The sequence below is a fragment of the Choloepus didactylus genome, chromosome 10 (assembly GCF_015220235.1).
Source record: "Choloepus didactylus isolate mChoDid1 chromosome 10, mChoDid1.pri, whole genome shotgun sequence".
In the NCBI taxonomy this organism is placed as follows: domain Eukaryota; kingdom Metazoa; phylum Chordata; class Mammalia; order Pilosa; family Megalonychidae; genus Choloepus; species Choloepus didactylus.
Genome location: NC_051316.1, coordinates 85452997 through 85476242, shown reverse-complemented (window position 1 = coordinate 85476242; position 23246 = coordinate 85452997). Strand labels below are relative to the sequence as shown.

Below are 23246 nucleotides of genomic sequence, written 5' to 3'. Positions count from 1 at the left end.
AATAAATAAAAAACATTGTTAACATTTAAAATCTGAAATAGCCAAGTGGTCCCAAGAAAGGTCTGATATTAAATGCTGAACACTCACTGAGTCCTTAGACCACTCCCTCCTTTTTATGAAGGAGGTGTGTGGGGTATATAGGTGTGTTAGACCCCACCGCAAGTTGTGGAGAACAGCATGGACCAATGGAATGTTCTATGATGATATAAATATATAACCTACACTGTCTAACTTGGATGCCACCTAACCACATGTGAGTTTTGAGCATGTGAAATGTGACTAGGACTAGAAATGCTATTTTTAATTTTTTAATTAAACAAATAGCCACATGTGGCTAGCAGCCTACTGTAAGGACAGCACAGGTCAAGATGAAGGAGTTTATAACAGAACATGAACAAAGTGGTAGGGATGGCACAGACCCCCACAGGTGCTGAGGGAAATCAAGGGTAAAGGGGCCACACACTATGACTCAGGTTTACTGGCTGAATCCAAAGGCGTGAAGGTCCTACTACAGCCTCCACAGCCCAGGCAGACCCCTGGTGAAACATACTTAATGTTCCTAAGATCCTAGGCTAAGGGACAGTGACAAACAAGAGCCCACCTGGGAGAAAATGTCTAGGTTGGTGAGGGAATTCACAGCATTGTTAGGTGGGAAATAAGGGGTTTTTAGTAATGGACCCCCTTTTTCAAATGAAAATTACCACAAAATAAGAAACTTAGGGCTGTTTTTGTTCAAAGCAGGGGTGGGAGCCCCATGGCTGTGCCACTTCAGCCCCAGAAATGTTAAAAAAGAAATCCCTTATCTCTTCAAACCTCACTCTGAACTGCAGAACACCCTCAGGTCAATAAAGAAGCTTTATATTTATGGTTTGAAACAAATTTATTCTCAGAATGCACAAAAGCTCAGGTGAGGCTACTGTTGGGAGGCTTCCCTCCCTCTTCCCCTCCCTCCTCTCTGAATGTGGGGAGAACGCAGCTGAGGAAACATGCAATCACAAACAATGATCAACTCTAAAGACAAAAGGTTTGGTCCAAAAAAACTCAACATAATTAATCCAATTACTGTGAACAGCTTCACTGAGTAGGATTAAGATATTGCAGATGTAGTGTTTCCACAGGGTGGCTCTTCAGTGCACCAGGGGGGCTTGCTTGAGGGAGATGAGGACTGAACGCATGCGGGAGACGTCTTTGGCCTGCTTGCTGGACTTAGGGTTAAAGTCACACAGCCGGGCCACCCGTTCCCACTCAGTGCCTGGGGAAGACTCGTCAATGTCGTTTACAAAGGCTTCTTCTGCTGCCCTGGAAGGAACAACAGAATATGTTGTAGAATTTAATGTAGAACCCCCGTGAGCTACCTGGCTGCCTTCTTATAAAAGTGAATGCCTTTTCATGCCTGACCTAATGGCATCCTGGCATTCCAAAGAGTGACAGCCCCTGACACAAGTCAGACTCAGGGCAGACATGTAGCCAGCTCTCCTAGGCACAAGTGTGCCCCGACTGCTGTGTAAAATGGTGGAATACAGGTGTTTGGTTCAGGGCTCACTCTCTCTCTTGCTCTCTGTTCATACAGAGGTTAGAAAAAAGCAAATCCTTAGCCAGCTATGCATTACTTTTATTAACAAGTGCAAAACAGGCTGGTTATGAACTTGAACAGTAGTTTATACTGGACTGCCCTGAGTTTCAAGCAAATTTAGAGACTTCTAAAAAGCACAGTAGCCTATGGATTCATTCCTAAGGCTGGAGAGAAACAGGGCAGATCAAAAGGAATTCAAGACAAAGCTTCCATGCTAGCAGGCACTAGGGACTAAAGCCATTCTGGAAGGGGGTTTGTTAGGACATTTTCCAGTTCAGCCAAAAGTTTGCCATTTTCCCTCCAGCCAGGTGTCTGGGGCCACTCAGGGCATACTCTGGCAGGAGAGCCACTGTTAGTTGCTTTTGGGCAGGTTGCTGCTCCAACATTGTTTCATGTCAAGGTCAGCCCACCCCACCCTCAGATGGGTACTATCTAACTGGTGGGAAATACAGGGGTAAGAGGACGGAAGACACACTATATTCGTCTACTTCAACAAGCATCACGGGCAAAGCAAAAGCAATGGAGATGACTGGTCTGTGGGGAAGGAGGGGTGGCACTATCACAGGGATGGCTGTGGTAAACACCGCTGAAGCCCAGAGCCACTACAACACTGCGACTTCATGGCACACACAGTTAGGGGCAGTGAGAAAGGTTTACTTAACTGTTCTAGGCTGTAGCAAGGATGGTTTATGTTTGTGCTTAAAGGTGAAGAGAAGAAAAGAAACAAGGAGAGAAACTTTAGGTCAGATACAGAAAATGAGAATGAGCTCAATGCAGATGGTCAGTAAGCTAGACATGCCCTTGCCACTCCATCTATGCTTGGGAATGTGCAGCTGGTTTTGCTGGGCCACCCTGCTGCCCAGCAAACCCAGACTCAACCTTTGCAGTCTCCATTTCTACTCCAGAGAGAATGCAAAATCAAATTAAACACCACCTGTAAGTCCAGCATTTCACAAGTCTCTTTGCAAATGCACCTGGGGGCCCAGAAACCCAGTTCTGTCTTCTAACAGGATGACAATCTCAAGGTCAAAGGCCTTAAGAGGTTCTATAGGCCCCAGTCGCTATTGCCCACCGTTCTCACAGGTTCCTCTCCTCCTCTATTCCATCCCTTTATATAGAAGCTGATCCTAATTTTTAAAGGAGAAAACCATGATAAAGGTTTCCAAGTCTTCAGCAACACTACTTTGATATCAGGAATCCTTTAAAAACAAAAACAAAGAAACAAAAAAAAAACCTTATTTCAGAACACAAAGATGCAGTTTTCTTGGTGGGGAGCTGGGGAACCAAAGCGGCCTGTATCAGACAGCTTTGACTATTTTGACCACAAAGTGGGGCCTCTTTTTGTTAGGATATGGGGCAGGGCATCAGGAGCTGATGACTCAACAATTTCCAATGTGGAAGACCACAGAGAACCATTACAGAAACCCATCAGAGACAATCCCCTCTGCTCAGAAATCTACCCCATGTTCTTTGAAGGCACCAAATGTAGAAAAAGCAGCCTTTAAAGCTCTGACTTTAGATATGCAAGTGCTGCTGCTCTCTGGCTCCTCACCTCCTCCCAGGCAGGGAGACTTCCCTTCCTACCCAGTACCAGCAGTAGTGGGAGCAACAGCAAGAGGCCAGAGTCCACCCACGTCCCAAACCCTTCCCGGGCAAGATCACATTTTGGGAGGGAGGAAGCTTTCTTCCCTGAATACAAAAACTGGTCATCAGAGGGGGCAGGAAGCCCTAATTCTGCAAGACCTGTGATGATCAATGGATCATAACCCCAGCTTATCAACTCTTAGGTAGCCCCACCATGCCAGTTTGAAACAATTTAAAAAGCAAAGCAACTTGTGACATGAAAGGAGCATTAACTCTTAACATAAAGTAGAAAGAATCAAAACAAGAAAAGGAATTAGTTTTGCAACATACACATAACCAATCACGTCAGCGAAGGGTTGTTTGTAGAAAGCTTCATCTGCCACCCTAGACAGCAAGAGGTCCAAAAGGCAGGCAAGCAGGCAGGAAAAAAGAGAGAACATTGAGAAGCAGAAACATCTAAAATCCGTAACAATGGAGCAACTGTGCTCTGGGGAGCACTCCCAAGGCTCCATCCTAACCCCGGCAAGGCTTCCAGTGCTGGAGACTGACCTCGGACCAAGTTTTCCAGCTGGCCATCTGCATAGGGAGTCCCTGCCTTCCTCCCTGTTGGGTGGTTTACCCCAGGAACCATGAGTACTTACTAAGCTCCCATGCTGGGCTAAGCCCTTGCAAATTCATGTTAATTCTGTCCTTATGACAGTGTTCTGACCCATACTTTACATTTACAGATGAGGTGACTGAGGCTTAGAGATGAAGCATCTTGCTCAACTATACAACAGTGGCACCAAAACTCACAACCAGGGATGGCTGTCCAGGGCTCTTTTTACTGTACATTAATGATTCTTCGCAGCTGGTGTATGCCCAGGAGACCATGCCACCTTCCTAATGCATTCAGTGAATTTCACCAGGCATGGAATGCTGCCAGACACCAGATGTATTAAGGCCCCAAATCAGCACTATCTTGGATTATTTAACTACTGCTTCCCCACACTGACCAAGTGGGATAAATTTTCAGTATCCTGGGAACACTTATAATCATTTCAAAATCTCTACCTTAGAAAAAAGACAAGTGTATGGTGGAAAGAACACTAGACTAGGCATCCTGGCTCTGGCACTGGCTTACTGTGTGTCCCTGAAGAAGGGCTGCTCAAAATACTGGTGCAGTTTCTGAATATTTCCATGCCAGACTTGATCGGCTTTGCAAAGGTGCAGCCAAGAAGCCAGAACATCCTTCCTTAACTCTCATTCAGATTAGGAAGTGGATCAAAGGGGCAGGGCTCTCAGACAAGAAGGAAAGGAGGGCACATTAGGTGGAATCTGCAATGCAGAGGCGAGGCTGGCTTTGACTCCCTGCTGCCTCAGGCCAAATCCCTGGGCCCAGCCAGTCCACCCTTGCCTTTTGTGGCTGGGCCCAGAATTCCTCGGAGGAATCTAACCCTACCATTTGCCAGGTAGGTTTGGTAGTGAGGGTGGGGGTGGGAAAGTGGAAGGGACATTTCTTTAAGGATAATCATGGTTGCTCCTTACCCAAAGTGTACATATTTATTTGAGGAAAGTTCTGGTATTTAATGTTAATCCTCAATTTATTTTTAAACTCACAGTACCCTTCCTTCTTTCCTATTTTGGTTTATATAATGGAGGTATTTTGTGGAAATTTATAGAAAGCACAAAGAGCAGCCTGATTGGAACTTAAAGTGACTCAGCAAGAAAACAGAGAGTTGTTTGTGGGCAGAATGAGTGGGAGGGAAAGGAAAGGGAGGCCAGCTTGTAAACCCATAATCCTTTCAGTCTACACAAAGGGATAAACCTAATTGACTTCAACTTGAGCTTGCTCCTACTGAAAGAAAATAAAGGTTTAATGACTCCTGTCAAGGCATCACTAAGACAACAAAAGCTTCTGCTCCTTTGCAGCTAGTCCCAAGACTAAAGAGCTTGTCAGTAACAACCACAGCCCCTGTCAAGGTTACAGACCCAGAACAAACAGAAAATTATGCACACCAAACACAGGCAACCCCTTCCACCTGTCTGTTCTTCATTCAGCAGACAGATGGGCCCGCAAGCAGCAATCCTCGGCCAAGACAGGAAGGGGCCTAGGGAAGCTTGGGAGAGGGAAAAGAGGAGGAAGGCCTTTGGTCCTAACCACAGGGCAAGCTCAGGAGGCCTGAACACAATGCAGAACTTCCATAAATAGCCCACAGTGGGCATAGAAATGAATGCTTGCCATCGTCGAGAATTCATGGATTCTCCAAACTTTAACAAGCCTTGAAAGAGCTGAAAAGTCTCAGCAAAGAAGTTTCTGTTTTGGTCTGGAAAGGAATATGTTCTGGGGTTGTTCTTCATGAGTAAACTCATCCAACTGCAGGAGCCAGTCACTACTCCTATTGCAACTGACTCCTAGGAAAAGGGAACTCTCTTCCACAGGCACCTGTGCAATGACATTTAGGCCCAGACTTGGAGAAAGAGAGGGAGACGCATCTGAGGACTGACCCAACCAACTACAGATTCTGTGAGGGCAAGGACCATGCCTGCCTGGTGACTGCTGTATGGAAGTTCTGCCTGCCATGGAAGTTCTGCTCCTAATGCTTTGCTGACGAGCTGGTTGGGGACATCTGGAAGGCAGGAGTCCTGATGATACACTCCCAAAACTAGGCCCTTTCTATCCCCAAGTCACCTCTTTTGAGCTTCTCTGCTTTTCTGCCTTATCTTGCTGGGTCCCCTTAACTATCCAGCTGCTGTGGGAGTCATCCAAGAATGACAACTGCTTAAACTGAACACCCCAATTCTCTTTCTAAAAATTTTCACTATTTACCTGTAGATGGACGATGAGAAAGATGAGTCACTTCATGCATATAAATACAACCTATTCCATTAGACTCTGAAGTTTAGAGTCAAACATAGATGGGGGAGGAGGAGTAGTCAGCAATATCAAAATATCCAGGAGAAGGCATATGCCATTGGAAGAGGTTCTCTAAAGTGATTCTAAAATGGCTCCCATCTCCACCCACTGAAGAATCAATGGAATAAATGTAAAAACCATCCCTTCAGCCCCAGAATGCTGGTGAGAGTGGCAAGTGTGCCAGTAACTGTGCTGTAAGGTTTCCGCAAAGCTAGTGCTCTGGTTTCTCATCACAGCTCTTCATTCTCAATGTGTGGTAGTAAGTCTCTTCCCCTCTCTGGGATCTCAGGGGTTCATTTATGAAACTATCTAACCCAACACTCTACAATTCCAAGTTAAAAAAGGTACTAAAGCCAGAAATCAATGCCTGGAGGGACTAGTCAACCTTTAAGGCTGAGCTCCTAAAAACAGGTGTGTTTACCTTCTCCAAGGACAACTGATTCTATATACAGACAGGTATCCCTTTCTTTACAGAAGAGACAGAGTTCAGCAAAACTGGCTTCACAAAATTTCTACAAAGGGAAACCTCCCTTGTATAATCATTTTTTAAGCTGAAAATCTGTACATTGCTTAAGTATCAGGGAACCCATCCATACAGGGTCAGCCTGGTTATACCAAACATTTCAGAGCAGATTCATTTGCCGAGGCAGCTTACTAGGGTAATATCACAGGCAACCACTCTTTTTTTTTTTTTTTACAGATTTGAATTTGCATCTACAGGGAAGTTATTTTGAATGAGCACAGGATAAAGAAGACTGGACCTGTCAGCAATTCACACTGACCACAAGCTCAAGAGAAACCCTATGTAGTTGATGCTACTCAACACCCAGGCCAGAAAGCAGTCCCCACGCTACTTGCCAAAGAACTTCAAATGGAACGCAGCAGACACTCCAAGAGATTCCATCCCCAAGAGGAAGGGGGCCAAGAGAGTGGTTCGAGCATTGCAACTGAAGGGCAGCTAACAAAATTAAGTGTGATCAAAGGGAGACAAGTAGCTAAAGGGCTACTGTGTAAGAGAAGAGTGAATCTGCTCTGTGATAGCTCCACAATGGAACAGGTAGGATGGCAAAAGAGTTGGCTCCCTCTTTCTGGGCAGACCCCCACCTAATAGAGCTGTTAGAGATAGGGGCACTTAGCCCAACTGCTGCTTCCCTTCTCTCAGTATAGGAGCCTAAGAGACTCTGCAGTGATAATTCAAAAACATTCCCAGGCACAGCCTGGCCTGTCTTTATACTGAAGTGAGGAGGAGTTGACTGTTGAGTGCAGGTTTGGCTTTCCTTCCCTGCTGGGTTCAGAGCCCAGCTGCCGACAGCCAGGTGAGCAACAATGCTCACACCTCTTATCTCTAAGCTACTTTCAAGATCGACTCTAAGGGTGGAGTGTTAAAGACCATAGCTGCTCTTTGGTGGTCATACAAGAATAAATAGGTTTTCTCCCCACAACTACTTAACCTTCAAGTCAGTGAGTGAAATACATTCTGAAAAGAGCATTTAAAAAAAAAAAAAAGTCAATTCAGGATTTTTTTTAGGCACAGACAAGTATCCAAAGAACCTTAATTCTGAAGTTACTATCTTAGAATATCCTTCTTCCTAATTACAAAGCACATTTCCCAGCTAATGGGCCCCTTTTGTGAAGGAGCTGTGTCTTCAGGGGAGGGCAGGATTGTATTTAGGGTATGCAACTTGGCCAAGTCTATAATCACCTCCTAAGTAATGGAACTGGTATATCCATTTAGTGACCTTTCATTTCAGGGTTGTATTTTACACATAGATATAATCTATGAAATAAATTTTCTTTTAGCAGTAACATTACAGGTGATGTAAATTAACCAAGGTCTTACAGAAGAGCTAAACTAACTACTGACTGAATTATGCTCACAGGACTAAAAAGAGACTTGGAACCCTTGTGTTTCAACACTCACTTGGAAACTTAAAAGAGACAGCAGCTGAGACCTAGACTGTGTGCTGACAAATGGATTTGATTCAAATCACAGAAAACAAGCTGTGCTAGAACCACCATGCACTGACCTGTTGTTTGCTTTTGTTTTCTGTAGCTGCTCGTCCTGCCTTGCATACCACTCTTCTAGCTCCTTTATTGCTTTTTCTTTCCACTCTGCTTCTTGCTTCCGAGAATTAGCATCTTTGAAGGGAGGGAAAAGAAATACAATACAAATGAGGCAAAACACAAATTTAAATTAGTTTCATATGCTTATTTTGATTTTATTAAATTTATGGTAGGTACATGCATGTGTTGGGGAGGAGGGTGGTGGAGACAGATAAAATTCTATTTTCCCCATTTATACAACCAACTCTTGATCTCACTGATTCTACTCCTACTATTTTACCACATTTATCCCAGTCCGCTGACACCTTAGTGGAACACTAGTTTTCTGTTTGTTTTAGAGGGAGGGGGGCTATTCCACATCCCAGGTTTAACAATTAATGGTTTTATAAAACACAGTGGCATTCTTGTAACTAAATACGGAAAAGTACTTTTATGATGAAGCAATGAGCTATTAGAAAGATTATCAGAAGTCGAGATGATCCAGGACCAGAGAGTGATGGAATATAGAAAACAGAGTTAAAGAGGACCACAAGACATCTATTCCAAGCTAGAGTGAGTTTGTGGTTTGTGGCAGAGTCAGGACAGGACTAAAAAAGTCCAGTGGAGAGAACTGCAAGGGATAGAGTAAGTAACAGTTAACCAAAAGGTTTTAGAAATGAGTGAGAAAATGTACACCCAGCAGGTTTGCCAGATTGGACTGATTCTCAATATTTATCAAGACTGCAAATTTTTCATGACAACTCTACACTGGTTTCTCTCACTTCCTCTTCCTGAAGGCTTTAGGCAAAGATAAAGTTTTTTTAGGACTAAATCTGGGTTTAGCCAAAGACACAATTAGCAATAGACAGTGGGAAATAAATATAGGCCATAAGGCCATAGCTTTTGGTGCAGCTGGCAACTGAAGTTACTCTGACAACAACTTTAAACACACTTCAGGATGTCCTCTCTGGCAGGCGGCTTAAAGACGTTTCATTTAATCTTTACAACAACCCCGAGAAGATAAACTCTTGTCCCATTTTCAACAGTGAGAAAACGAACACTCGTAAAGTTTGAGTGACTGTCCTAAAATTATAATAAGTGGCAGAGCCATGATTCAAACCCAGGTCTGACTCTAAAGCTCATTCATTACTTACATCATTGTGCTGCCTCCAAAGGAAGAGATGGAAAGGGAAGCAAGTCTAGGAGTAATCACAGGATGTGGCTAGAAACTGGTCACTAGTGATTAGGACAGACTTTTGAAAGTGCAGAGAAAGAGCCCAACTTGTAATTAGCATCTTCAGAAGAGAGCTGAAAGCAATGGCGGTGTCAAGTAAATACTTGAAGAGAAGAAACAAAGGATTTCTGGGCATTTCTAGGGCCTTGGCGAGAAATGTCTTATAGTTACAACCTGCAGAAGGCAGTGTCTAGAACAACTAGAAACAGCCCAACAGCAGCTAGCAACTGAACCAAAGTTTCAGATTATAAAGGACTTTTTTACCCTGTTATCTAACTTATCAGAAGGTGACCCACCATCAGAAGGAGAATCATTTTATGCAGATTTTCCATTGATGACAGCTGGTATATGAAGACAGCTGGTATATGACCAATGCAATGTATGTGTGGAATGGAGGATGTTATAATGCAATGAGGAATGCTGTGGGTTGACACAGCATTCAACCCACAAAGGACTGGAAAATAACAAATTTTAAAAGTAAGGTCTCTGGGAATGCAAAATGGTACAACCACTTTGGAAAACAGCCTGGTAGTTTCTTACAAAGTTAAACATAGGCTTACCATATGATCCAGCAACTGTGTTCCTAGGCATTTATCTAGATAAGTTGAAAGCTCAATCGACACAAAAACCTGCAAACCTGCACATGGATGTTTATAGCAGCTTTATCCATAATTGCCAAACACTGGAAGCAATCAAGATGTCCTTTGATAAGTAAATGGGGAAACTGTGGTACATCCATACAATGAAGTACCATTTAACAACAAAAAGAAATAAGCTATCAGGCCATGAAAAGAAATGGAGGAATCTTCAAAGCATATCGCTAAGTGAAAGAAGCCAGTCTGAAACGGCTACATACAGTTTGATTCAAATTGTATGACACTACCAAGAAGGCAAAACTATAGAGTGGAAGAAAGATAAGTAGATACCAGGGTTTTAGGGGAAGGAAAGGAGGGATGAATGGATGGAGCACAGGGCATTTTTAGGGCAGTGAAACTATTCTAGTACAATGGTGGATACATGATATTACACATTTGTCCAAATCTACAGAGGTGCACAATACAAAGAGGGAACTCTAATGTACACTATAGACTTTAGTTAGTAACTGGCTGTTATCTGGGTCAAGTCCCCTCCTATTTCTGGGTTTCAGTTATCCCATCTGTAAAATAAGGAGTCTAATTCAGTGGTTATTAAGAGAGATAATATAGTGCTGGCACTGCGGTTACGTAAGGGGAATGTAATTATCCCTAGCAGATGTACAATAAAATATTTAAGTGCAGAGTATGTGGTGTCTGTATTTTAAAATGGATCAGAAAAAAATTACATCTCTCTGAATGCGTGTATACACACACACATATACATACATGCCTTATTTATGCCTTAATAAAGATAACCCAATATGAAAAAATGTTACTTATCAAATCTAGGTGGTGCTGTTATTCAACATTGTGCTGGAAGTGCTAGCCAGGGCAATCCGGCAAGACAAAGAAATAAAAGGCATCCAAATTGGAAAAGAAGAAGTAAAACTGTCATTGTTTGCAGATGATATGATCTTATTATCTGGAAAACCCTGAGAAATCGACGATACAGCTAACAGAGCTAATAAACAAATTTAGCAAAGTAGCGGGATACAAGATTAATACACATAAGTCAGTAATGTTTATATGTGCTAGAAATGAATGAACTGAAGAGACACTCAAGAAAAAGATACCATTTTCAATAGCAACTAAAAAAATCAAGTACCTAGGAATCAACTTAACCAAAGATGTAAAAGACCTATACAAAGAAAACTATATAACTCTACTAAAAGAAATAGAAGGGGATCTTAAAAGATGGAAAAATATTCCATGTTCATGGATAGGAAGGCTAAATGTCATTAAGATGTCAATTCTACCCAAACTCATCCACAGGTTCAATGCAATCCCAATCAAAATTCCAACAACCTACTTTGCAGACTTGGAAAAGCTAGTTATCAAATTTATTTGGAAAGGGAAGATGCCTCGAATTGCTAAAGACACTCTAAAAAAGAAAAACGAAGTGGGAGGACTTACACTCCCTGACTTTGAAGCTTATTACAAAGCCACAGTTGTTAAAACAGCATGGTACTGGCACAAAGACAGACATATAGATCAGTGAAATCGAATTGAGAATTCAGAGATAGACCCTCAGATCTATGGCCGACTGATCTTTGATAAGACCACCAAAGTCACTGAACTGAGTCATAATGGTCTTTTCAACAAATGGGGCTGGGAGAGTTGGATATCCATATCCAAAAGAATGAAAGAGGACCCCTACCTCACCCCCCTACACAAAAATTAACTCAAAATGGACCAAAGATCTCAATATAAAAGAAAGTACCATAAACTCCTAGAAGATAATGTAGGAAAACATCTTCAAGACCTTGTATTAGGCGGCCACTTCCTAGACTTTACACCCAAAGCACAAGCAACAAAAGAAAAATAGATAAATGGGAACTCCTCAAGCTTAGAAGTTTCTGCACCTCAAAGGAATTTCTCAAAAAGGTGAAGAGGCAGCCAACTCAATGGGAAAAAATTTTTGGAAACCATGTATCTGACAAAAGACTGATATCTTGCATATATAAAGAAATCCTACAACTCAATGACAATAGTACAGACAGCCCAATTATAAAATGGGCAAAAGATATGAAAAGACAGTTCTCTGAAGAGGAAATACAAATGGCCAAGAAACACATGAAAAAATGTTCAGCTTCACTAGCTATTAGAGAGATGCAAATTAAGACCACAATGAGATACCATCTAACACCGATTAGAGTGGCTGCCATTAAACAAACAGGAAACTACAAATGCTGGAGAGGATGTGGAGAAATTGTAACTCTTATTCATTGTTGGCGGGACTGTATAATGGTTCAGCCACCCTGGAAGTCAGTCTGGCAGTTCTTTAGAAAACTAGATATAGAGTTACCATTCGATCCAGCGATTGCACTTCTCGGTATATACCCGGAAGGTCGGAACGCAGTGACACGAACAGATATCTGCACGCCAATGTTCATAGCAGCATTATTCACAATTGCCAAGAGATGGAAACAACCCAAATGTCCTTCAACAGATGAGTGGATAAATAAAATGTGGTATATACACACGATGGAATACTACACGGCAGTAAGAAGGAACAATCTCGTGAAACATATGACAACATGGATGAACCTTGAAGACATTATGCTGAGCTAAATAAGCCAGGCACAAAAAGAGAAATATTATATGCTACCACTAATGTGAACTTTGAAAAATGTAAAACAAATGGTTTATAATGTAGAATGTAGGGGAACTAGCAATAGAGAGCAATTAAGGAAGGGGGAACAATAATCCAAGAAGAACAGATAAGCTATTTAACGTTCTGGGGATGCCCAGGAATAACTATGGTCTGTTAATTTCTGATGGATATAGTAGGAACAAGTTCACAGAAATGTTGTTATATTAGGTAACTTTCTTGGGGTAAAGTAGGAACATGTTGGAAGTAAAGCAGTTATCTTAGGTTAGTTGTCTTTTTCTTACTCCCTTGTTATGGTCTCTTTGAAATGTTCTTTTATTGTATTTTTTTTTTTTTCATACAGTTGATTTAAAAAAGAAAAAAAAAGTAAAAAAAAAAAAAAATCTAGGTGGTGTACACATGTTCATTTTATTCTTCTTTCAATTGTTCCGTGTTTGAAAAACTTATTAAAATGCTAAGAATATACCATGGAATACATTCTCACACTCTGCCATATCTCTTCAACCCACGCCCCCATATACTGATACCAAGTTTCTCCTAATCTTGAATCAACAGTGACAGGGGGGCCAGAATCACTCCATAAGTACACATCTTGTCACCAAAGGCCAGGCTGGCTGGCACTGATCTTGGGCTTTGCCTGCCTTGCTAGATGGTCATGTACATTAAATGTGTTTAGAAAGCAATGAGGCTGAAGGGATGTACATGGACCCTGAAGTAGGGCAGACTTAAGGTGAAATTCTGACTACCATTTCTTACCTTACAAGGATATTAAGGTAAGAAAACAAATCATGCATGTTTCCTAATATATCTCACATTTTTCTCTTAAATGTTATCTTACATTCAGCCTTCAAATGCTAAATGGACTGTGTGAAAGTCCCTCACTCTGATACAATACTTTACAAAGCACTCTTATAAATACCTTCTCAGATGAAACAACAGCTCTAAAATGTTTGAACAACCAAGTGCCCAGAGCTGGTAGGAGTTAAGGCTGGGCCTTCAACCCAGTATTTCTTCCACTCCCAGTCCAGTGTTCTTTCTACAGCACCACTTTGCTCTTCCTGTGAGCAGACAGGATGCACTTGGGGACTTTTAAGGCTGCCCTACTCCTCGCAGGATGGTCTGTGACTAAGCACCTCCATGTGGATGACCTGTGACCTTCAGGTTGAGAAAGATTTCTTCTCAAAGACCAGAAAAAGACACTATGGCTAATTTAAGTTAAAAAGTAGAGTCAAGGTCAATTATTCCACTGAAAACAGATACCCAAAGACACAAAGGGATTCCTTACCAAGAGCTTCCAAGCGTTCTGTTTGCTCTTCTCTCCATTTACGAATACTTTCAGGCTCTGACTGCAATCGATCCACTTGCGAAATAGCTGCATAACTGTCTGTCGGACCATTACTCTCCTTAACACAAAACACAATTGTGCTTCATCAGTACCAAAAACACCTTTCTGAAATGCACTTCATCCAAGTTAGAACAGAATCTCTGGTGTATACAACATGGATGGCTGCTGTACAATGTTAAAAGGAAGGTGGAAAATAAAGGTTTATTACTCTAACAACACAACCTTACATGCCAATAAGGTGCTTTCAACATGATTGCATTTGATACTTATAATCACATAAAGGAAGCAGAGATGTTATTATTCTACCTGTTAATAAATGGGACTTGAGTGGGAGATAGGAAAGTTTTGGGGGGTTGGGTGGGGTGGACTTATTAGGAAATAGTGTTATCAGTTTTCGTTTTCTCCTTTGACAGAGATTAAGTGATATTGTCAAAGTAATAAAGATAAGAACACAGCAAGGCAAAGCCCCAAACCCAAGACTTCTAAATGCTATTACACTATGTAGGAAAAAGGTTGCTTAATACCACCTAATCATAATATAGTGAATTCTAGAAAAGAGAGTCCAAAAGAAGATATATAATCACTACAGTCATAGCAAGGGAGAGAGAGGTTACAAAGGCAAACATGAGTCACAAAGTGGTGGGTGTGACAACGACTCTTCTTTGTACTGGGTAAGATTTGGAAACTAATAAATAAACTGATAAGCATTCAAATAGATGTCAATCTTTAGAGAATTACTTTACCTTTTGAACTAGTTAAGGAATACTATCAGACTAACCTAATCAACCTAGAAACAAAAAAAGAGAATAATATAATAACTAAATTATTAGCATTTTTCATGTGCCAAACACATAAAAGCTTTACCTCCCCAATCACCTCAAAGATTAAGTTTTATTCCTATTTCACTGTTGGGAAGTTAAACTAAGGGAAAAAGAAACAAATGACATGTCCAAATTCACAGCTAGTAAACGGTAAAGCCAGGATCTGAATCCAGTTCTGTCTTACTCTAAAGCCTAAGTTCTAAACTGAGGATTAGAAACTACCATCCAGGCCATCCACCTATTTTTGTAAATGAAGTTTTTTTGCTGCAAACAGCCACGCCCATTCATTTATACACTGCCTATGGTTACTTTCATTTTACAGCAACAGAGTAGTTTCTAGTTCCAACATACTATACGCAGCCCATAAAACTTAAAAATTATTTACTACCTGGCCATTTACAGAAGAAGTTTACCCATCACTGGCCTAAACCAACTAGGTTAATATTATCTCTCCTGCCACAGTTAATCGGTTCAGGGACAGATAGAAACCAGATAAGCATATCACCACATTATTCCCCTGATTGTGACTGGTCCTCATGGATGCAAGACTTTTGTTTGGGGGCGGGGAGGAACCCCATCTTATTCTAGATAACATGATGTCTTTATGTGAGGCCTGGAACCACTGCAATCATTTGGCTACTGTGAGAAGAGTCTGAGTACAAAACTGCCTTACACAGCTGGCAGAGCCAGAGTCCTGTACCAAGCACACCTAGCCTATCTTGGAGTTCTTTCAATCACATGAACCAGGGTGTTCTCTTTATTGTTTATGCCAGTGCAAATTGGGCTGGCAACCGAAAGCTCTGTGAGACAGAAGGAAAATAATGGTGGTCATCACAAATACCAAACTCCCTAAAAATAAAATCCAAAAGGTTCAAATTCTGGCTCTACCACTATAATACCTTTTTACCTTAGACAACTGGTTTAACCTCTGTGTGCTTCAGTTTAGTCATCTGTAAGATGGGAACAACAACACTAAATGTCCCTCAGGTCACTGTGAGAATTAAAATAAAATTAAGTTAGCAAAGTGCTTGACACAGTACCTGGCAGTGTTTAAATTAGCTATTATCATTATCTCGGAGAAACTGAGAACAAGATTGGTAAACCTGGGTCAGGTCAGTAACATTTTAAAAGAGCATTCTTTTTGTCAATGCCACTTGTCTTCAAATCTTTCACTCTGGTACGTAACATACCAGCTACTAATATTCCCAAGAGGTCAAAGGATTGGGGCATCTCCCTAGGTAAGCCAAATCAAATTAGAGGAAAGGAAGACTCTTAACCACTATCATTTGACATAATCAGAGTACTCTGTACCTGATAGTATTCACCATTCATCACTCCATCAACAGCATCTGTAAGACATAAGATTTCAGTCTGTCAGTCAGGGCTGGCCAAATGCTGGGCCAAAGGGTTATACAGTATAATATATTATTGTATGCTGTGGGTACCATAAACTACTAAATGCTATCCCTGAACTAGGTACTAGATATAAAAGTTCGATTTAATGAATCCAAGATGTGCTTGCTTACAGTCAAATGCCAAGTGACTTTACCAAAATGAAGACAAATCTGACCCCAATCTCCCAAGCCCAAAAGCTTTTGAAATTCTGTTTTTTTGGCTTCAGAGAGGTGAGAAATGGAAGACTTGGTAGAAGAGTCTCAGGAAGCAACCATGTTTCTCTATGGATGCTCTGAAGAAAGCAAAGGAAAAGTGTAGCCTGCAATCATCCAAGGTGTGCTCGTCTTTGCAATCACAAGCAGACCCATGCAGCTCATTTTTCAAACCAAGGGGCTTTCTTGGGGGTCATACTACCCACTGTGGCCAGAATAGACTGGGCACCCATGGGTCTACAGTCAAGAATTCTTACTAACTCCTCTAGCCCAACTGGAATTAGTCCAAAACAGTAAGGTTCGAACAAGCCAAATTAAGTCAGTGCTTTAAGGATGAGAATTACAAAAACTCTGGGTGTGACGTACAATCGTCTTTTTGACACAATTAACTATTCATGTGCTAAATGAGAAAGTCAATCTCAAAAATATGAGAAATATCTAAGTAAGACCTACAGACCATCTACCCATAAGGTATAAACTAGTGGTTCAAGGGCCAAACATATTTGATTTAAAATACAGAGTACTAAGTTAGAACATTTCACAAAAGCAGGATTTCCAGTTTTTCTGGGAGGAGGTAGAAGGGCAGGGAGAAAAAGATCTGGTAATACTGGGCCTGCATTCCTGAAGTGGTGATAAATAATACTTAACATACTAAACATAAATGGTAAAACCCATTCTGTCTCTCACTAACTCAGTTTCCTGACTGGCCCCTGTAAGCACATGCCCATAACACCTACTCTGACCCACCAGCCCTGACTAAGAGGGAGTTGTGGAAGGAAGGGCCACATACCTTCCCTCAGGAGCAGCTGCTCCTCTGTCCCTTAAGAGTCACAATGTAACCACAAAAATTTTAACTTCCACCTATTCTGTATCTCTACTAGTAGGACTTCCCACTACTTCGTACAAAATTTTTCAAACTTCAGTGACTGTCTTATTGCACATGGTGGGAGGGGGAAGATGAGAGGAGAAATGAACCAGAAAAGATCAAAGCAACTCAGATAGTAAAAAGAATCCCAAGTAGTTAGTGTGGGCCATTACAGCTTTCCTAGAGGCCTTGTACAGGATAATCTGTTTCATTCTTCTAACAGGCAAAGAAGTCATCAAATCAACTCCTCTGGCTCTCTTGGTACCTAACTAACTAAATCCAATGTGAATTATTTTCCCAAATCAACCCTAACATTTAATCCTTTCTTTTGGTCTTATTTCTCCCAGTTCCCCTTCCTTTAACTTTGTATTTTTAAATTTTTATAGATCATTTCCCCAACATGTTCCCAATAACAAAATATTCAGTTTGTTACACAAGGAAAATGGAGACAGAAGCAAATGCCATGTAATTCCATCGCACAGCCAAAGCACTTCAGTTTCTTTATCGTTTGTCTAATGCAGATACGTAAAACTTCTTTCAGCAAAATTGGACTCCTACAACATATGTTTTCTAGCAATCCATTTATCTGTATCATTAAATTCTCAACTGCTTTTAGTATGAGAAACACTAGACACTAGTGGTTAGTATGTTAAATACTATACATACTACGTCAACATGTTTGATACTTTTCTTAATTTCCCTTATTGTTTTATTCCTATGAGTCATCTCTTAAGTTTTTATTTTGTCACTGACTTTCTAATAGGTTAAGCTATTTGTTTGCCACCTACCCATTTAAGTTTTAATCATTCTGTCAAATTTTGGGAATACAAAGTTTACCAAAAAACTAATTAAAATATTTTGAGGGCATATTCATTTACTCCTCTATAATAAAACCTTCCTTGATGTAACTGCTGAGGCACAGGATATATATTTTCCTAACTTCTAAAACACTGACTATTTGCCCCTAACAGTCTACCAATTTATATTACTACCAGCAGCATGAGTGCCCCACTTCTCACCCCTTCATTGATGCTGGACACTGCTTTATCGTGTTTAAGTTTTGCTAATTTGACAGGCAAAAAATTTCATGGTAGCTTTCTTTGATGTGCAACTTTTATTCCCTGTGAGGTAATCACGTATCTGACATTTGATTTTCTTCTTTACCAAATGGTCTGAGTTTTGCCTCTTATCGGTTATCTTTTGATCTCCACCTTAGATATCAATTCTTTCATATTGCAAATATTTTCCCCAGTTTAGCTTTTAATTTGGATTTTGATTTTAACACCTAGAACTACTTATCAATTTTTCATTTATGGTTTTATGCTTACGAACTTTCCTACTCTAGGACACTCACTTTCTCTGTACTTTAAAAAATGTCTCTCTAGCTCACATGGAATTTATTTTTGTTTGAGATTGGAAAGAATGAAATAGTTTAAATTCTAGAGCCTACAAAAGCTAGTCTGGTCAGGTCTACATTTCAGTTAATATATTATAGCTTAGACACTAACTATTCAGTTAATATATTCCAGCCCAGGGCCATTTCCAATAGGACAGAGACTTTGATCATTTCTCCATACACAAAATAGAAGCAATCCTTGTCTTAATATCTCCTTCTAAATCACATGTTGCCTGTCCTTTAGTCTGAAGAAATCCAGACACACAGGCATGTGCTTTGAGCTCTTTACTGGACTGACATTCTTATATGAACTGTTGCTACAGAAACATGCAAAAAGGCATCCAGGGCTAAAAGCTAAGCAACCTGATGCTCCAGAAGGAAACCTGCTAGATTATTTTTCAGGAACTCCAGCCAGAAACAAGGACCAGAGTAAGTTTCCAAAGGTGCAAGGCTCTGTCCCAAACCCACCTAAAACTTCCCATATTCCCCAACCATTTGTAGTAAGGCAGACCTGAGTCTGAATTTTTCCAGGTGAGCTATTTATTAGCTTGCTACCTTAGGAACATTGCTTTATCTCTGCAAGCATCAGTTCTCATCTGAAATATGGTATCACTTAGCTTACAGCATTAAGGCGTGGATCTGAAAGTATATACAGAGCACCTAGCATACAGTACCAAGTTATTATTCAGAAACTTAGTAAATAGTGCCTCACTGCTATACTCTTGGTTGCTCCTCAATCATCTCTCCGATTCTCCTGCTCCTTCAGCCTTCATGCTGAGGGCTTTTTAGTTGCTCTAGACTTGTGTTGCCTCTTTATTGACCATTTGTTCTTCTTCAATATTCCTCAAGCCACATCACCCAGCTGGTTACCTCCTGCCTATACACGTTTTTCTCTTCCAAGGGTCTCCTAACAACTGAGGGAGTCATCCAGGGCTCAGGCCTAACCCCTCTGGTTTTTGTCTGTCCCCACCCTCCACAGGATGAATTTTCCCTAAGGCTGGGGTGAGTTTAGATATTCTCCCCTCTCCTTAATCAGTTACAGCCTGCTGTCTATATATCTCTTTATAAAACTTCAGAAAAGAGCACCCACCTAAAATCTCTCACTATGCTTAATATACCCTAAGGCTTATAAACCTTTTAATCCTTAACTCCCCTTACTCCTAAGGAATAGTAGTAGCTAGAATTCATTGGATGTTTACTATGTAACAGGAACTACGTGTAAGAACCTTAAAGGTATCTTCATATAATCTGAAAAACTCTATGTGGCATGTATTAGGCACCTTTTACTGAGGAGAAAGCTGAGGCAGGGTGGTGCTTACATAACTTGCCCGAGACCACAAAGCTAAACTCACACTCAAGCAGTCTAGGATAGCACACATTCTTTTCTTTTTTTTTTTTTTTAGCTATTTTATGTCACTTTTGTATTACTCAAAACCTAGAACAGCATCATTTAAAAGAAAGTGCCAATATACAATTACCAAATTGAATTTGATGCTCTACCTCTACTTGCAGGAGTCCAGGTATTCTGACCCTTCTAAGCACACATTCTTAACCACTACATTAAAACATTAAGAGTGCCTCTTAAAAAACAAAACAAAACAAAACAAAGCAAAACAAAAAAAACAGAAAGAGAAAAAGGGTCCAACCAGTTCTCTAATCCCCAAAGGAAGTGCTGACCACTGCACTATTAACAACCTCAACTACACTGTCAGGGATCTGGCTTAAAGCAACTAAATGCTTAGTTCACTAAGAGTTCTTCCTAGGAACTAAGTCAGCAATCATCCCTTCCTTCCCTTTGCTGAAAGCTTGATGCATAAGGGACCTGAAGATCCAACTCTATACTCTCCCTTTACCTCCCCAAACTGCCAGTTCTATACAGGATCTGTGGATCTGACACTTTTGCCCATTCCCTTGGCAAGCACGTGGGAACCTACCATGGGCCAGTCACCCTGCTAGGCATCAAGGATACAACAGTGAGCCAAGAGTAACACTGTCCTTGAGTCAGGACGGCCAACTAGGTGTCCTGCTTCTCCCAACTCTGTCCTGCCCAGGGCAGCCAAAATTACTTTTCAGAAATGACAATCTCTTATTCACCAGACCCCTGCTAAACAACTGCAACAGAATGTGAAACAATCTAAGTGTGGGGAGATTTGGGGCTCAGTTATTAATCTGCCTTTTTTTTCTTATTTAAGCAAATCACATCTCTCTAGGACTGTTTTCTCTTCTACTTAAGAGGGAGGTAAACTAAGGATCCAAAAAGCAAATTTTATTATTCTCAGGCAAATGTTAAAGACAACCCAACGAAAATAACACCTAACCACTTAAAAATCAACTTAATCTCCCAGCCACAGCCCAGTTCAGTCTAACCTGCTTGCTATAAACTGCATATGCATGGTCCAAGCAACTCTAGAGAATACCAAAAGCTTGCTTCTGGGAACATATCCCTGACCCCCATTCTTTACGGTACTACTTTCAGTTCTCTCTTAGGTTCTTAATGGGAAATTTATTTGTTTAAGAGGCAGTATGGTATATTATAAAGAATTTAGAAGCTGCAAACTAGCAGCACCCCATCTCCCCTGGACACCTCAGATATTCTGCTTGGCTGGCACAGTAACTGAAATTTTTGAGTCTGAATGTTTTTAAGCAGAGCACTACTCTCTAGTGCCCCAAAGCATCAGTCTCCAACACCCATTATTTTACTCCCAGCCTGCTTCTCATTTATATTGCCTGCCTACTTGCTTAAAGTTTGAGTTTGGGGTAAAAGATACCCCTATTTGCTCCACCAGTGTCCCATTCTCCCTTAAACATAATGCTTTTTTTAAGGAAATGACAAGCAAAGTCTCAGTTTTTCTGGCTAGCCTTCCTACTTCCCTATACCACTGAACAGGTCTCTCCCACTCATCCCTTCCTCCCACAGTCACAACTAAGCATCACACAGGTAAGGCATTCAAAAGGTCAAACTGGCATCCTACCAGCCCTAGCACCCACCCACCCACTCCCCTCCCTTTTGCTTGACTTTGGCTGAAAAAAGTCACACTGTAGTCTCTATTCACCAACTCTTTCCTCCCGGACTGGTCCTGGCTAGTTTTAGGTTCTACTTAGGCAACAAGCCTACCAAAGCTGTTTCCAGGGAAAGGAGAGCACACTCTAGAAGTCCTGACTCAAATACCACTCAATGAACGCTAAACTCCCATCCCTCTTTGGCTCGAGTTTTTTTCTCCAGAGCTAGAACATTTTTCTTGAGTTCCCTATGCACTCTTCCTTTCCTCCCCATAACCCAAGATTCTGTACACCTTAAGTGCTTAAATGCTGAAGAGCAATGCCATCTTTTGTTTACATGTTTCAAAAACTATATGACTTCTCTAAGTTTTTCTGCTCCCCTTTCCTAGTAATCTGTTCTGTGCTGGACTCACGCTTACAAGTGTGGCCAAACTGCGCTAATTCAGAGGTCAAGCTCAAGGCACGCGCGAGTGCTTAATGAAAACTTGATGAATTGAACAAGCTGCCTTGGCCTGAGTGTCACCCTTTATTCTCTTTGCCTTCTTCGCTCTACCCGCGTGTTGCAGCAAACACACTATAGAGCGGTAGGCTTTTCTCGACCCCAGGCTTCTGCATGACTGAGCAGGGTCTCGTTTCCTCTTTCCCCTCGGCCCCTCCCTCCCTGTTCAACAAAGAACAGGAGTTACACAGAAGCTCTAGGACCCACTCTGGTCCCAATTTCCAGTTAAGTTCTCCCGCCCCAACCGCGCCTGCACTCTCACCCGGACCCCCCGGCGGCTCGCCGTGCGGCTGGGGCCCGGGAGCGCCGCCGTCCAGGATGGCGAAGGCCTCGTCGTTCTCGATGCCCGCAATCTCGCTCTCTTGCTGGGCCAGGAAGGCCGCGGCGGGGTCTTCTTCACCTGCGCCGACCACTCCGTTCCCCAGCGCGGGACCGCCTGGAGTGACGGCGGGAGCACCGAACGGATCTACCTCAGCCATGGCAGGTAGTTCAACGGCACGGACACTGACGTTGAGAGACAAACCAACCGACTCACAGACACCGCACCCAGCAGCGGACGCTGTGGTGGCAGCTGCGATCCGAGGACAACCAAGAGGAGGGAGAAGACGGAAGCGGAAATCCTGCCTCTATATCCGGTTGGTCTAGGCAGTCACGGAGAGCCGGAAAGAGAACAACCAATCAGAGTCCATAAATGGTTCAAGAACTACCCAATCAGCAGGAGGGGGCGGGCCCCTGAGGAAAACTCGTGACTCCAGCCGTGCTGGAATTGAGAGGCGTGAGTCCCGCGGGCTCCAGAGAGGCGGAAGTTGGTGTTTAACTTCAAGCGCTCTTATCCGCCGCGCACTTAAGAGCCGAAATGACTGAAGAGGGCTACCAGCTGAGGATTATAGTTCTGTGCTGGTAGGTGAGGTGGAGTTAGGGCGGTGATGATTGGTCGATTACAGAAGAGGCAAGCCACTGACGCTTTTTGAAACTCAGTTTCCTCGTTTGTAAAATGAGGACAAGAATCCCTGCACTGCCTCTCTCCCAGGATTAATGGGAAAATTGAATCCGTTAACGGATATGGACTTATATATGGCTTATATAATTTTTTTTTTTTTTTTTTTTTTTTTTTAGTATTGGTTAACCCATTCATCC

General features: G+C 41.8%; 1 protein-coding gene across 3 annotated transcripts; it reads right to left on the bottom strand.

The window, feature by feature from the left end:
* Positions 1-861: 861 nt before the first annotated feature.
* CLTA (clathrin light chain A) lies at positions 862-22730 on the bottom strand. Of its 3 annotated transcripts, XM_037851060.1 has the most exons (7): positions 22372-22730; positions 16054-16091; positions 13862-13979; positions 8081-8192; positions 3488-3541; positions 2236-2271; positions 862-1299 (listed from the first exon to the last, which is right to left on the bottom strand). In XM_037851060.1, exons 1-7 carry the CDS (start codon positions 22586-22588, stop codon positions 1128-1130), a joined length of 747 nt encoding a protein of 248 aa, XP_037706988.1. In that variant the 5' UTR covers positions 22589-22730; the 3' UTR covers positions 862-1127. The 3 variants fall into 3 exon arrangements, with proteins under 3 accessions (XP_037706988.1, XP_037706989.1, XP_037706990.1); XM_037851061.1 differs by lacking the exon at positions 2236-2271; XM_037851062.1 differs by lacking the exons at positions 2236-2271; positions 3488-3541 and having other exon boundaries at positions 22372-22726.
* Positions 22731-23246: the final 516 nt, after the last annotated feature.

Bases quoted from the DNA above. Each gene is read 5' to 3' on its own strand.
- CLTA (XM_037851060.1), bottom strand. From the start codon at position 22,588: ATGGCTGAGGTAGATCCGTTCGGTGCTCCCGCCGTCACTCCAGGCGGT. The intron at 8,193-13,861 runs GTAAGGAATCCC...CTCCCTTCAAAG, and splicing joins AGAACGCTTGGAAGCTCTTG to ATGCTAATTCTCGGAAGCAA. The intron at 3,542-8,080 runs GTCAGTGCATGG...CTTGCTGTCTAG, and splicing joins AAAACAAAAGCAAACAACAG to GGTGGCAGATGAAGCTTTCT.